Source organism: Cricetulus griseus, chromosome 2 (assembly GCF_003668045.3).
Source record: "Cricetulus griseus strain 17A/GY chromosome 2, alternate assembly CriGri-PICRH-1.0, whole genome shotgun sequence".
Classification (NCBI taxonomy): Eukaryota; Metazoa; Chordata; class Mammalia; order Rodentia; family Cricetidae; genus Cricetulus; species Cricetulus griseus.
The window spans coordinates 20,830,933-20,846,518 of record NC_048595.1 but is presented as its reverse complement, the minus strand read 5'-3'; the positions used below and the strand labels follow the sequence as shown (position 1 = coordinate 20,846,518).

General features: G+C 43.3%; 1 protein-coding gene across 5 annotated transcripts in view; it reads right to left on the bottom strand.

Moving 5' to 3' along the window:
- Nucleotides 1–15,384, bottom strand: part of Phactr4 (phosphatase and actin regulator 4) — a 63,794-nt gene extending 48,410 nt beyond the window's left edge. For 2 of the 5 annotated variants that reach the window (XM_027399509.2, XM_035439554.1), the window contains exons 1-2: nt 15,251–15,384; nt 8,303–8,356 (exon numbers count right to left, since the gene is read on the bottom strand). In XM_027399509.2, coding sequence (XP_027255310.1) covers nt 8,303–8,318 — 16 coding nt within the window. In that variant the 5' untranslated portion in view covers nt 8,319–8,356; nt 15,251–15,384. Of the gene's footprint in view, nt 1–8,302; nt 8,357–14,678; nt 14,740–14,773; nt 14,907–15,250 lie in introns of those variants that run through there. The other 3 variants (XM_027399510.2, XM_027399511.2, XM_035439553.1) reach the window with 3 other exon arrangements.
- Nucleotides 15,385–15,586: the final 202 nt, after the last annotated feature.

Below are 15,586 nucleotides of genomic sequence, written 5' to 3'. Positions count from 1 at the left end.
TTATATAAAAAGTTAATTTTAGGCAGGCAGTGGTAGCACACGCCTTTAATCCTAGCACTCAAGAGGCAGAAGTAGATGTATCTCTGTGAGTTTAGAGGTCAGCCTGGTCTACAAAGTGAGTACTTGTTCAAGCCTGGCAGTGATGGCACATGCCTTTAATCCCAGTACTTGGGAGGCAGACAGGTGGATCTCTGTGAATTCAAAGCTAGCCTGGTCTACAACTAGTTCCAGGACAGCCAGGCTGTTATACAGAGAAACCCTGTCTCAAAAAAACAAAACAAGTCGGGTGGTTGTAGCTCACACCTTTAATCCCAGCACTCGGGAGGCAGAGGCAGGTGGTTCTCTGTGAGTTCGAGACCAGCCTGGACTACTACTGGTTTTTTTTGTTGTTTTTTGGTTTGTTTTTGTTTTTCGAGACAGGTTTCTCTGTGGCTTTGGAGGCTGTCCTGGAACCAGCTCTTGTAGTCCAGGCTGGTCTCAAACTCACAGAAATCCACCTGCCTCTGCTTCCCGAGTGCTGGAACTAAAGGCATGCGCCACCACCCAGCCCAAATCTCTTAAGACTTTAAATTTTATTTTTTCTTTCTGTGTGTATTTTGTATCCAAGTGCATATGGACATATGTGTGCAGGCCACAGGTCTACAAGGAGTATCTGCCTCTTATCACTCTACAATTTATCTTTTGAGGCGGGGTCTCTCACTGAAGCTGGAACTCGATGAGTCACATATACTTACTGACTGGCTAGCAAGCCTGTCTTCACCTGGTCAGCACTGGGATTGCACAAGCCTCCAGGTCAGTATTCTAAGTATTCTCAACTACATTTGGCTTGTGTGGCCACCACATTTAATTTCACAAAGAGAAATTAGATCTCATAGAAGAAATTTATACAAAAAGAATTCAGTGTTCACACTTCCGAGTAGTGGAATACAACAATAGAAGCTCCCACCCTCTCTATGCTTATGCTCTTGTCAGGGAAGATAATAAAAGCTACTTACTATTTGTAAAGATGGTATGTTATATTTTAGACAAACTACAGAAGGCCTTGAGTCCTTGTTCCAAGACTAGGGGGACTGAGGATGCTGTATGTTTGGAGACAGCCTGATATCTTGTCTCAAACCAAAACCAAAATCAAACACACAACAAGAAGAAAACAAGAAGGGAAGACAGGCAGAAAGGAAGAAAGAACATTACAGGAGAAAGATGAAGTAACATTACTTTTAGCCTCATTTAATCTTAAAGGAATTTATCTCCCACACCTGAAGGATTGCAACTTATTAGAGTTTATGTTTCCTCCTCCTCTTTAATACAAGGGAAGGGCTGTGCTGTTGACACACTTTTAGCTTCCAGTGTTAAGATAACATGATGAAAAATTTGCCATAAACTCTGAAACAAGACACACTAGCTAGGAATATGGCTACTTAATATTCTTGACCAGATAGAGCAGTGGTTCTCAACCTTCCTAGTGCTGTGATCCTTTAATACAGTTCCTCATGTTGTGGGGATCCTCAACCATAAAATTATTTCTGTTGCTACTTCATTACTGTAATTTTGCTACTGTTACATATAGTAATATAAATATTTGAAATGCAGGATATCTGATATGGGAAGCCTGTGAAAAGGTCCTTGACACCCCCAGGGGTTGAAACCTACAAGTTGAGAATCCTTGAGACACAGGCAAGAAAACAACAACAAACCCCCAAACCCTGAACCTAGTAGATACTTACACATTTAGATATAATAAGAGCCAGGTGTAGTAGCAAATGCCTTTAATCCCAGCACTCAGGAGGCAGAAGCAGAAGGATCTCTGTGAGTTTGAGGCCAGCCTGGTCTACAGAGCTAGTTCCAGGACAGCCAGAGGTACACAGAGAAACCCTGTCTTGAAAACAAACAAACAAAAACCCCCCAAAACAAAACAAAATCCCTCAAACACTTAGAATAATGAAATAATTGTGTTTTGTTTTTCTTTTCTTTTTTTCTTTTTTTTTTTTGTTTTTGTTTTTCTTTTTTTCAGGCTGTCCTGAAACTCACTCTGTAGACCAGGCTGGTCTCAAACTTACAGAGATCCACCTGCCTCTGCCTCCCAAGTGCTAGGATTAAAGACATGTGCCATCATGGCCAGACAAAAAATATCTTTTTAAAACAGGTATTACATTATTAGCCTATTTCTATAACAACCAGAAAGCCTTTGCAAATTTACTATATAACTGAAGAAAGTGACACGTTTCTGATTCTCCTGACTTACTTTCCAAATGCTGAGATTATAGATGTGTACCACCACCACACCTAGTTTTAGGTTCAAAATTCACATCCGTGAACTGTATCTCATTAATTATTTCATCAAACACACCACCAAAAAGATATATTTCAATATATAGTGTTCATATTTGTTCATAACCTATGGCTCGATAGGTTAAGAGCCCTGGCTGCTCTTCCAGAGGTCCTAAATTCAATTCCCAGCAATCACATGGTGGCTCACAGCCATATGTAATGAGATCTGGTGCCCTCTTCTGGCCTGCAGGCATACATGCAGACAGAACACTAAGGATGACTCTAGAATTCTTGACACTCCTGACTCTACCTTCCAGGTGCTGTGATTAAAGGTACTTGCCACCACACCCAGTTTATCTGGTGCTACGGATCAAACACAGAGCATTATAATTGTTAGGCAAGTGCTCTACCAACTGAGCTACATCCCCAGCCCTTACAATTCAGTACATTTTAACAACTGCTAAGTCCCAATTTCAATAACTTTTCAATTCTGATATTCTGTTGGGAGACTGGGATTAATCCATAAAGAATGGAGAAGAAGGAAATAAAATTAGGAGTAAGTCGTTTTTTAAAAGGAGTGAAGTGTGAAATACCACAGCCACAGGCTGTATATGTGCACTCTTTAGTGTCTTTACCCAGTACTTAACTTACATTGCAGCCATTTCTTTGCTTTGTAACTGTACACCAATATAAGTTGGTAAGTGACACTTTCCATGTATTATCTCCAAGTCCCTATGAAAGAGGATGAAAGGGAGAGGACTAAAATAAGGAGGACCGTCCCTTTTCAAACCATGTTATTTAATGATGGGACATGCTCTAAGATACAAGCTAGGTAATTTCTTTACTGGACAAACATAACAGGATAACTAAGATGGCCACAATGTCTCTGGTAATTGGTTTGTTTACTTTTCTTTCAGTGAGGATCTCAATAGAGTAGCCTGGGTTGGCCTGGAACTCCCTTAGTCTAGGCTGGCCTCCAGAGTGCTGGGATTAAAGGCATGGGCGACGAAGCCGGCCTCTAGCGGATATAATGGGATACTATGGGACCATCTTTTTATATGTGGCTTGTCACTGACCAAGACACATTTATGTGGTGTATGACCATCTTGTGGCAGCGTCTCACTCTATTCCAGGCCGGCCTTGGACCTACCTCCCTGTGGCCTCTAGAATGCTGAGACTGCACAAGCAGCCACCATGCCTATTTTCACTGTGTTCATACTCGAAATTACAATGCAAGGGTAATGGCAAGTTTAACTGATGTCTTTATGAAGCCATAAAAAGTATTAGTTTGGGGGGAACATATGAAAATGACTAAAATTCATTATGCAAATTATGAAACTGTCAAATATGAAAAAGAATTTTTTTAGAAGTATTAGTGTTTGACTCTCAAGGTGGTTCATTCAGCAGGCAAAGGTGTGATCCCAGGGACCCATGGTAGAGAGAATCAACTCTTGTTGTCCTGTCTCCACAGATGTACCATAACCATGTAACAATAACAGTGAGATACTGCTTTTAATAATCCTCAAGTCTCTAGTACATGTCTACATGATAGGAAGCCCAGGCTGGCCTCAGACTCACAGAGATCCACCTGCCTCTGCCTCCTGAGTGCTGGGTTTGAAGACACATTCCACCAGACCTGGCCTTAATAACATGATTTTTAAATAATGGGGCTGCAGAGATGGCTCAGAAGTTAAGAGCATTTATTGACCAGAGTTCAAGTCCCAGCACCCACATAGTGGCCCACAATTGTCTAATTCCAGTTCCAGGGGATCCAGTGCCCTCTTTGGCCTCCATAGATACTGCACACATGGTGGTGTAAATAGACATGCAGAAAGAAAGGAGTTAGAAACTTCAGGTCTTCCCCACAGGAATTTGAGAGCAAAAATCTCTCAATAGGACCAAGGACAGCTCGGTGGCAGAGTCTTGCCTAGTATGTACAAAACCCTGGGTAACGAGTCTCAGCATAACATAACAAAACAAAACAAAAACAACCACCAACTCTTGCTGCTCTTTATTTCAGAACACTGCAGATAATTCTTCCTAGATATCTTCACAATTATTAGCTGTCATAGTGTGGTATGGTGGCACACACTTTTAATCCAACAATCAGGGGTATAGGTAGAATGGAGAATTGGAGGCAGCCTTGGTTACATAGTGAAACCGTATCTTCTCCCCAGTTCCCCCCAAAAAGTTAGTGGTCTTGATTATAACAAAAGTTCTTGAGCTAGGCAGATAGCTCAGTTGGTAGAGTACTTGCTAACATGCTTAAAGCACTAAGTTTGAACTCCAGCACCACAGTGTACACATTTGAGAGGTGATAATACAAAGATCATTGAGTTCAAACTCCAAATCTGAAAAGTGTGTGTGTGTGTGTGTGTGTGTGTGTGTGTGTGTGTGTGTGTGTGTGTGTGTACTGAAGTATCTTCTAGTCAAAATTCATACATATAGTGAAATACAGGAAAGAGAAAAAGGAATTCAAGGGCAGCTTTGGCTAATACCTGGTCTACATAAAACTCTGCCTGAAACAGAACACAAGTCAGCCACTGTGGCACACACCTTTATCCCAGCACTTGGAGGCTACAGCAGGAGGATCTCTGTGAGTTCAAGTCCAGCCTGGTCTACATAGTGAGTTCTAGGACAATCAGAGCTACCTAGTGAGACCCTGTCTCAAAAAACAAACAACAAAAAGAAAACACACACACACACACACACACACACACACACACACACCACTAGCATCTGGGGCTAGGGATATGGCTGAGTGGTGAAGGGTTTGCCTCCCATATGCTGAAAGACCCGCTCGAAATGCCCCTGAGCCCCCTGCCCTGAAGCTGCCGGGGCCTCCCAAGCCTTCACCCCGGCAGGGCTCGCGCCCCCGGCCCGCCCCGCCTGGCACCGCGCCTCGGGGCTGGGGCCGAGCAACGAGCACCAGGTGGGCAGGCCCGAGAACGAGCACCAGGTAGGCTGGCCCGAGCAACGAGCACCAGGTGGGCCGGCACGAGAACGAACACCAAGTAAGCCGGCCTGGAGCCCTGCCCCTGAGCCCCGCCCGATGAGAAACACTCCGTCCCAAGGTCTCCGCCCCCAAGGTCAGCCATCTGGACGCGGAGGGAGGGGGAATTGAGTCTGTTGTACCAGACACCAGACCTTGAGAATATGCTGATCTGGAATGGCTCTGTGTCTCATTTGAACCATCCAATAGAAATGATTCTGTATTTCGCCTCATTTGAAAGACTCTGTGTTTCACCTCATTTGAATAACTCTGTACTTTGCCTCATTTGAATAACCCTGTATAGCGCCTCATATACATTGACCAATGGGAATAGCTCTGTACAATGCCTCATTAGAATTATCCAATAGAATCCCTGCTCCTAGCTTGCGCCTTTTTCCCTATATAAGGACCCCTTTCCCTTGGCTCGGGGCGCTTAGCCACACAGAAGCTAAGTCGCCCCGGGTACCCGCGTCTCCAATAAAGCCTCTTGTTTTTGCATCCAAGTTCGTGGCCTCGCTGATTCCTGGGTGTGGGTCTCCCTCTACGAAAGTACCTCTTTGGGGGTCTTTCAATGCAAAGCCATGAATTCTATCTCTAGCACTTCAAAAAGATTCAAGGGGCATTGGTGGTGCAAGCCTTTAATCCCAGTACTCGGGAGGCAGAGGCAGGCTGATCTCTATGAGTTCGAGGCCAGTCTGGTCTCCAGATCGAGTGCCAAAGCTACACAGAGAAACCCTGTCTCAAAAAAACAAAACAAAAAACAAAACAAAACAAAACTATTTTTAAAGGGCCATCAAGCCAGGCATGGTGATATTCGAGGCCATCCTGGTCTACATAGTGAGGACCAGGCTACCCAGGGATACACAGTGAGATCCTGTCCCAGAAGGGAGTCGGAGGAGTTGGATCTAAATAGTTCGGTTGGGTAAGACATGGAATACCAAACATGACTACCAGAGTGAAAGGACAGACTCTTGAAGTTGTCCTCTGAAATAAAGTTAAACATGAAATTCATTTACATGTCCTATATACCTTGTCAAAGGTAATGTATACATTTTTTTGTTTTGTTTTTGGATTGTGACCCCTCCCATTCTCACTCAAGCCAGGTAGAATTTTCCAATTATAATAGCATTCAAAAAGTTTCAGACTTTGTATAATTACAGACTTGATTTGATGTGTATGGGTTTTGTCTATGCATAATGTTTGTACAGTGCCCTCAGAGGCCAGAAGAGAGCACCAGATCCCTTTGAACTAGAATTACAGAGGGTTTTTTTTGTTTTTGTTTTTTGTTTTGGTTTTGGTTTTGGTTTTTTGAGACAGGGCTTCTTTGTGGCTTTGGAGGCTGTCCTAGAACTGGCTCTTGTAGACCAGGCTGGTCTCGAACTCATAGAGATCAGCCTGCCTCTGCCTCCCGAGTACTGGGATTAAAGGCATGCGCCACCAATGCCCGGCTTAAGTTACAGAAGGTTTTAAGTGACTGGGAACCAAACTCAGGTCCTCTGGAAGAGCAGCTAGCGCTCTTAGCCTCTGAGCCATCTCTCAGCACCCCAATTACAGATTTTAGGTTAGGGATATTTAACCCTAACTTCAGTTGGATGGAGTAAGGAAGAGAGTCTGAAAAAATTCAGTTCAGTCAAATCTTCAGCAGCATCACACAAATAGCCCAGCTTGTTTGTTGTCATTGTTGCTTCATTTGTCTCCCTGTGATTGTCTGTCTGTCTTTCTTCCTCCCTTCCTTCCTTTTCTTTGGAAGGATCTCACGTAACTTAGGTATGTTCTTCTAAGTTCTGGCCGACGACCTCCTGAGTACATCCCTCCCCCAGTGCAAGGATTACAGGCTCGTGTCGTCACATCCTACTGTTTTTATTATATGGACTTGTCTTTAGGAACAGTCACTGTGCTATGAAAGTAAGTTCAACCTCCAAATCTTCACAAATGATAACAAAACTAGGTCTATAAACAGGTGCTGACTGCCCTCTAGTGTTCAAACTAAAGATCTCCCAATGAACTAGTTATATATTGGTGAAAACTCCAGCTCATACTTAGGCCATTAAAATCAGAAAAAAAATGTCCATCTTCCAAGGTCTTAAACAAGAGTCTTCTCAACACCAAGCAAACACTGTAACCTGAACTTCCTGATTATTGTTCCCAGGACAGGGAGTCCACAAAGTTTGGCCTCGGTTACACCAATGGCAGTTGGGCAAGACAGAAGAAAATGAACTAAATTAACATTTCAAATATATTTCCTAAGCCTGAGGATATAGCTTGTGGTAAGGTTTTACAATTTCCACATTCACATAATTAGGTATCTGTTTTTCTTAACCACTGAATCATCTTTCCAGTCTCTCAGGTCTAATTTACAATATAGCAAATGTCAATAAACAAAAGCTTCTTAGGACCCTCAATTATATTAAGAGTATATATGGAGCCCAGCATTATATTATAATCAGGAGGCAGGAGCTCCAGGAGTTCAAGGTTAACTTGGTCTACATAGTGAGTTCCAGGCTGACTGGAGCTCCACAGTGAGACTCCTTCTCAAAAAACAAACATTAGGGCTGAACATGGTGGCAGAGGCAAGAGGATTTCTGTGAGCCAGGCAGTCTCGTCTACATAATGAGTTCCAGGACAACTAGCACTGTGTAGAGAGACCCTGTCTCAAAAACAAACAAACAAACAAGAAAATAAGCTAACAAACAAGAGTATAAATGGGTGCTAAGGAGCTGAAAAGAAGGCTCAACAATTAAGAGCACTGACTGTTCTTCCAGAAGATCTGGGTTCAATTCTCAGCACCTACAGGGCAGCTCACAGCTGTCTATAACTCAAGTCCCAGAGGATCTGACGCCCTTACACAGACATGCATGCATTCAAAACAGCAATACACATGAAATTTAAAAATAAATAAATAAATATGTAAGTGGATCCTGAGAGCAAAAAGTCTAAGAGCCACTGTTCTACATCAGCATATTGAGCAGGATATAATTTATTCAAAGCTGTAACAGGTAAGGAGAAAGCATAAGCACCAATAAAAATGCAGACCATACTCACCAAATGGATCTTCCATGCCACTATTAACCAGAGTAGGGAGATGGGGAATAGTTTCTAAAAAGAGAAAAGGTACATGCAATATTGAAAATATCAAATTTACCATCTTGAATGTTTCTTTTAAATAAGTCCAACTCACTAACACTTATTTATTATAGCTTAAATGTTATTAAAAATATAACTTATTAAATGAGAACACTGCTACCTGGAGGCTGGTGAGATGACTTGACAAATGAAAGCATCTACTGCACAAGCCTGATGATCTGAGTTCCATTCCTGGAACCCATGGGAAATGCCAGAGGCAGTGGCATGCATTTATAACCTCTGCATTCCTAAGGTGAAATGGGAGACAGAGACAAAAGAACCACCTGGGCTCTCCTGGGCCAGCTGGCCTGAAAAACAGCACAGCAGAAACAAAAGAGACTCTTCTTCAACAAGGTGGAAGGAAGGCCAGGCAGTGGTTCCACACGTCTTTAACCCCAGCACTTGGGAGGCTGAGGCAGGTGGATCTCTGAGTTCAGGCCACCCTGGTCTACAGAGTGAGTTCCAGGACAGCCAGGGCTACACAGTGAAAAGATGTCTCAAAAAAACAAAAACAAAACAAACAAACAAAACTCCTAAGAGTCAGTATCAGCTCCAAAAGTGACTAGTTCACCCCAGAAGCTATGGTATACTATACTACAGTATTCCATGGTGTACCAACAGAAGGGCCTTGAGTAGAAATGAGATGCTAATGTGTGGAATCAAGATGTGTTAGGAAACTTGTCCCCAGGTTGCTAGTATTAGGAAAGAGCTAGGGCTTAATAGAGAGCACTTAGGTAACCTGAGGGAACTGTTAATTATGAGAGGGCAAACTGTTATGAAGGCCTGAGCCTGACTTTTTCCCCTCCCATATGTGCCCCTGCCACTGTAGTCCTCATCAGAGCCTTCAGCAAAAGCTGGGAAACTTACTGGTTCATAGCACTTAAGGAAATCTCTGTCTAATTATTAGTTAACCACTAAGCCAAACAAGTGCAGACTACAGTGAGTACACAGAACAAGAGAACACACACACTTTACAGTTTAGTTCAAAAGAGTCACCAAACAAAGAAGAAAAAGAACCCCACAGAAAGGGAATTTCATTTTCAGGGATAGGGCTTCCACATTATATTATTTTAAATGCCCAATACATACATCCTTAAACACACTCACACAGGGGGATTTTTAAAATTGAGAAAGAGACAACAAATAAATAGGAAAGCATAGCTTGTAATCAGGTAGAAAAAAAAGCAGTCAAGAAAACTGAATTAGGCCAGGTTCTTTAATCCCAGCAGTCACAAGACAGAGGCAGCCTGATCTAGAATCAAGTTCCATGACAGCCAGAGCTGTCTGTTTTACCAGCTATCTGGTAAAACACTGTCTTTAAAAAGAAAAAAGGGAAGGTGGGTGGCACACACCTTTCATCCCAGAGACAGGACAGGAGACAGAGGCAGGCAGTTCTCTGTGAGTTTGAGGCCAGCCTGGTTGCAGAGCTAGTTTAGGACAGTCAAAGCTACACAACGAAACCCTGCCTCAAAAATAAATAAATATAAGGAAAGAAAATTAAAGCTGAATCAAGAAATCCTAGCAGTAAAACTTAAAAAGATTTAAAATAAGCTAAAAAAATATATACTTCTAAATCTAAACAATCAAAGAAGGGAACTCAATGGAAAACACATTTCACAGGATTTGGTCTATAAATCACAAAAAAGAACTAAAAGAAATCATGATCTTATTCTGTAGACTAGATTGGCCTAGACTTTGTGCCTCAATGTGGCCTCAAACTCACAGCAATCCTCTTGGAATCAGCCTCCTAGGTGCTGAGATTACAGGTGTGCACCACCACTGTTAGTATTCAGCATCTGTACTGGCCTGTCCTTGGGGTTCTGACAGGCTACACCCTCAGCTGCAGCCACTAAGAGCACCTCCTGTGGACATTCACTACTCTCTCTCTCTCTACACACACACACACACACACACACACACACACACACACACAGCATGCATGTGGAGGTCAGCATGCAAAAGCTGGTTCTCTCCTTGTATTATCTGGGTTCCAGGGATTAAACTCAGGTTGAATCTAGCTTGATGCCTTTGCTTCCCGAGCCATCTTAACCCCCAATCCCTACCTATTTTTAAAATATATCTCTATGAATTTAGCATCATTACACTGCTAAAATTTTGTAATCCCTTAGGTTTTTGGAGAGTGGGCTATATATACACTATTACATCACTATGCTCATAAACATGCAGCCTCAGCCAGGTGGTGGTGGTGCCTGTGTTTAATCCCAGCACTTGTGAGGCAGAGCAGGTGGATCTCTCTGAGTTCGAGGTCAGCTGGTCTACAAAACAAAGTGAGTTCCAGGACAGCCAAGGCTACACAGAGAAACTGTCTTGAAAAACAGAACAAAAACACCATAACAACAACAAAATAAAGCCTCTACCATACAACAGCAAAACAAAAATATCTGCTGGATAAAAGATCCATTTTGTTCTGATACTCTCCAAAGCTATACCTGCCCACTTTTATTATCCATTCAGTCACTGAGCAATGAGTGAACAGCATTCCAATGAAACACCCAGAGCTGGGACTGGAAAGCAGACCTGGTGATTAAGAGCATTGGGTACTCGATGGGCGGTGGTGGCACATGACTTTAATCCCAGCACTCAGGAGGCAGAGGCAGGCTGATCTCTGTGAATTCGAGGTCAGCCTGGTCTAATGTGTGAGTTCCAGGACAGACTCCAAAACAATACAGAAAAATCTTGTCTTAAAAAAAAAAAAAAAAAAAAGCATTGGCTACTCTTAACTCAAACCTGAGGACTCAGGTTTGATTCCCAGCACCTTCATCAGGTGGCTCACAACTGTCTATAATTCCAGGTCCAGAGGATCCAATACCCTTTTCCACACACTTGCATGCATATGGTACATATGTGTACACTCAAATATGCACACAAAAAATTGAAAAAATAATAAATCTTGGGAAAAAAATACCAAGAACTGTGTGCTAAGCAATGCACATGAAGATTAAGATCTTATCCTGTGCTGGAGATATAGACCAGTGGTAGTCATAACTGTCATTATGGCAAATGGCTGTAACAAGGGTGCTGAAGAGATGGTTCAGCAGTTAAGAGCACTGGCGGCTCTTCCAGAAGACCTAGGTTCAATTCCCACATGGAATGTGGTACAGGCCTATATATCCATCTCAGTACTTCTGAGACTGAAACAGGAGGATCATCTCAGGTTCATAGTGAGTTTCAGACCAGTGTGAGCTATCATTTATACTAAGACTCTGTCTCAAATAAAATAAGTTAATTTAAAAAATAAAAGAGGTTACATGAGCTGGCTGTACAATGATTGAGACTGCTATTTAGTGTGAGTTGCTGTCTGTCTCTTTTCCTCCCCCATTCGGTATCAATCTGTAAAGTCTATAAACCCCAAGAGGGGAAAACACTTTTACTACTTTGTCCTGAGGGCCTAGAGTTTAACTTTCATTCATGGCTGAATGAGTAAAAAGATGAATTTGGAAATAAAGCACACCAACATTTGTTTTATGGGTTTGTTTTTTTTTTTCCTTCTGGTTTTTCGAGACACTGTTTTCTGTGGCTTTGGAGGCTGTCCTGGAACTAGCTCTTGTAAACCAGGCTGGTCTTGAACTCACAGAGATCCGCCTGCCTCTGCCTCCCAAGTGCTGGGACTAAAGACGTGCACCACCACCGCTTGGCCACACACCAACATTTAAAATAAGAGAAAAAAGTTCTTCCTCACTACAGTACCAAAACAAAAGAGATTTAAAACAGGCATTTGTTAGTTCAAAAGGCTAAACAAGTCTATGATCCAGCACTGAAAAGGTTGAAGCAACAGTGAGACTGAGGCTAGCCTGGGCTACATAGCAAGATCCTATTTTAAAAAGAAAAAAAAATTAGACAAAGAACCTAGACTAATTACACTGACTCAATTCCACTGGAATGTTATGCATTTTCTTAACAATTTAAGTGCAAGAGTTGAAGCAGGTTGCTATTTCTGATATCACATTCATGGCATGTACTGACAGAAAACCAAGACTAAACTGCAGGTTTATTCTGATCAAAAGTTTTTACAGAGCAAAGAAATTAAGAAAGCATTTTCCTAAGTCTTAATGCTCTATAAAAAAAAAAAAAAGTACACGAATTTGAATTCTGTCTTTAATGTTAGGTTTCAGGAGCCAGAGTGGCCTTACCCATCTTTGCTTAAAGACATACTTTTTTAAAAATTATTTATTTTTATTTTATGTGCATTGGTGTTTTGCCTGCATGTGTGAGGCTGTCAGATCTTGGAATTACAGACAGTTGTGAGTGGCCATGTGGCTGCTGGGAATTGAGAACCTGGTCCTCTGAAAGAGCAGTCAATGCTCTTAACCACGGAGCTATCTCTTCAGCCCCCATAGACATACATACTTCTTAATAAACCTTTAACCGTCTTCTTTCTTTTGTTAAACATGGTCTTACTGGATAGCTCTAGTGACCCGAAACTTATTATGAAGGCTAACTTCAAAGGTAATCACCAGGGTTTCTCTGTGAAACAGTCCTCGCTATCCTGGAACTCACTCTGAAGAAAAGGCTGGCCTCAAACTCAGAGATCCGCCTGCTTCTGCCTCCCAAGTGCTGTGGTTAAATAAAAGATTAAAATCACAATTTAGTAATTCATCACCCTTTTGTTCCCAAAGCCCCATAAAATTGCTATTCTGCCTAGATACAGGATAATCAAACTGGACTGAAAGCAGAAATCTTCCAAATGGCTTATGGAAAAGACTTCATGGTTCTATGAATCTTAGTTCCATATAAATCAGCTTGTTTGGGCTGTAAAATATTTTCATAATTTTTTGTAATATTCAGATCTCAGAAAATTAAAGCAGTTTGTGAAAATATAATTAGTAGCTGCATTAAATTTAAGGTAACAGAAAGCTCTAGGCTTGCTGTTTATATTTAGCTCAGCTTTCCTACCTGAGCTAACTGCATGGCTTTGGGCTAGTCACTTAACATTTTAAGCAAGGTTACATCAACTGCAAAGAAAGAACCAATGCCTCACAGAATTGTGGTGAGGGTATAATAGTTATTCAATGTATATTAATGAGATTTATACAATGTATACAACTCTTCAAAAAAATAACATGGGCAGCACTATCATGTTTGAGTAAATAAGCCATGTGGTGATGCAACCATAATAATCTTAGCACTTGGAAAGACCTAAAGGCAGGATAGGGTAGAGTTCAAGGCCAGACTAGACTCCATAGCTACCCAGTCTCAAATAAATAAACTTCTATTCCCAATAACTGAAGAATGGCTGGGACTAGTGGTATAAGCATCATGGCACAGCAGGCCATGGCACAGATGGCCAAGACCTTGGATTGCAGTCCTAACACAACAACAACAAATGTGCTATGCAAACCTGCCATTTGAGATCCATTCCAGGAACAAAGCAAAGTAGGAGAAAGCCAACTCCATAGAGTCAGATTCTAATGTCACACCTGCCCGACTCCACCCTCCCCACCCTTAGGAAAACTTTTTTTTTTTTTTTTTTTTTGAAATAAGGTCTCAATTATGCAGTCCTGGCTGGTCTTGAACCCATGATCCTCCCTCCTTAGCCACCTAGTATTGGGGGTTTCAGGGATGTCCCACAACTTGCTAGTAAAGACACAACCAACAGCCAGTATTAAGGTCCTTCCATCTCTATACAGTATTAACACAATCCAAGAGCCTTCAAGTCATTTCCATTATAAAATGCCAAACAGAATAATGAACACTTTTTTGGCTACGTGTCTAGGGTGGGAATTTAGCCTCAAAACACCTTTCCTGATTCATGTAAAGGAGTCCCTGTTGTCTTCCCTCAGGAATTCTAAATACTAGTCAGTTTTCAAAGGCCTTCATAAAACTTTACCCTTATGCTAAGTCTTGCGATGGGGTCTTTGACGGGACATGCAGTTACCAAGATCTAAAACCAAATTGAATCAAATCCAAGAATTCAGCGGTGACCCAAAATAATACATTTTATCACCCATCACATACTGAGTTTCTAGGTTTCTCTACAGAAAAAAAAAAAAAAAGTTCTTCAATGAGCGGACTTTTTCTTTAGAGTTTTTGCTTAAAAAAGAAAAAGGATGCAGTCTGGGGAAATCGAGGAGCTGCGTGGGCGAATGAAGTGTCAAAGACTACTTGCAGGCAATGAGTGATGCCCTAGAAATCACACTCTTTCAGGTTTCTAAAGCAATGATTCACTTGAGTTCTCTGCCCACTCTCTCTCACACACCCCCCCCCCCATCTGCCACACACATCGAAGTCAATTCCACTCTTTCTCAGTTTCCGGGGTTGGGGCTTCAAGCCTCACTTCTTTTTCTTGGATACCATCCTCTGGCGGAGAAAAGCGCCTTGAGTTGTGATCCCTAGCTGCGGGAGGCTGACGTTTAGAAACTGGACAATAACCTCGAGATTTCCACCGAAACTATGCCAGGCTCCGAAGCCTCGGTTCTGCTCAGTCGGGATGCAGAGGTCTGAGGGAGGTCACTTTTGAAAGATGGACTTTGACCCGATCCAGTTACTGTAACCGGATCCCCAGGGAGCGGCCCCCGGCAGGACGTGCGGGCTCCCCCGGAGACCGAGACTCCACGCAGCGCCACAAAGGCGGAGAAGCGGCTCAGACAAAAGGGCCCCGCGGAGCCTGGGGGGGCGGAGAGCGCGAGTGTGCGCGGGCCCGGCCCCAGGCGGGGACACCGCAGCGGGACCGTTGTGGGAGGGCCGAGGGAGGAGGCTACGGCCCGCCACGCCCTGGCTGCACGGACGGCCGCCCGCGCCGTTACCCCCCACTCCGGCCCGCCCGCCCGCGACCCTCAGCGCAGCCGAGCCGAGACCGCGGCTGCAGAGCGCGCGAGTCGCTCACTTTCCCTACTTTGGAGAACTCACCTAGGTCGCCGCTGCCTCCTCAGGATCCACAGCACTTTCTCCCGGAAATCCTACCTGGTCTCTGGCTGCCTGGTTCTAGCCAGAGCCTTCGGCCCCAGGGGAGGGGGGCGGGGGCAGCAGGCTGGACAGTGAGGATAGGAAGTGCCTCCGCGGAGGCTCACGGGACTTGTAGTCGCCAGCAGTGGCCAGCTGTGTGGCGACCCAGACAAAATGGCGGGAACTGCCGGCCCTCAGCTGCTTGGTGCCGAGCCCCCGGCTCTGCCGGTCTGGGCATGCGCACCAGCGGCCGGCGCACGGCACATAAATGGATTTGGGCCGCTTGCCTAGTTCCGAGCG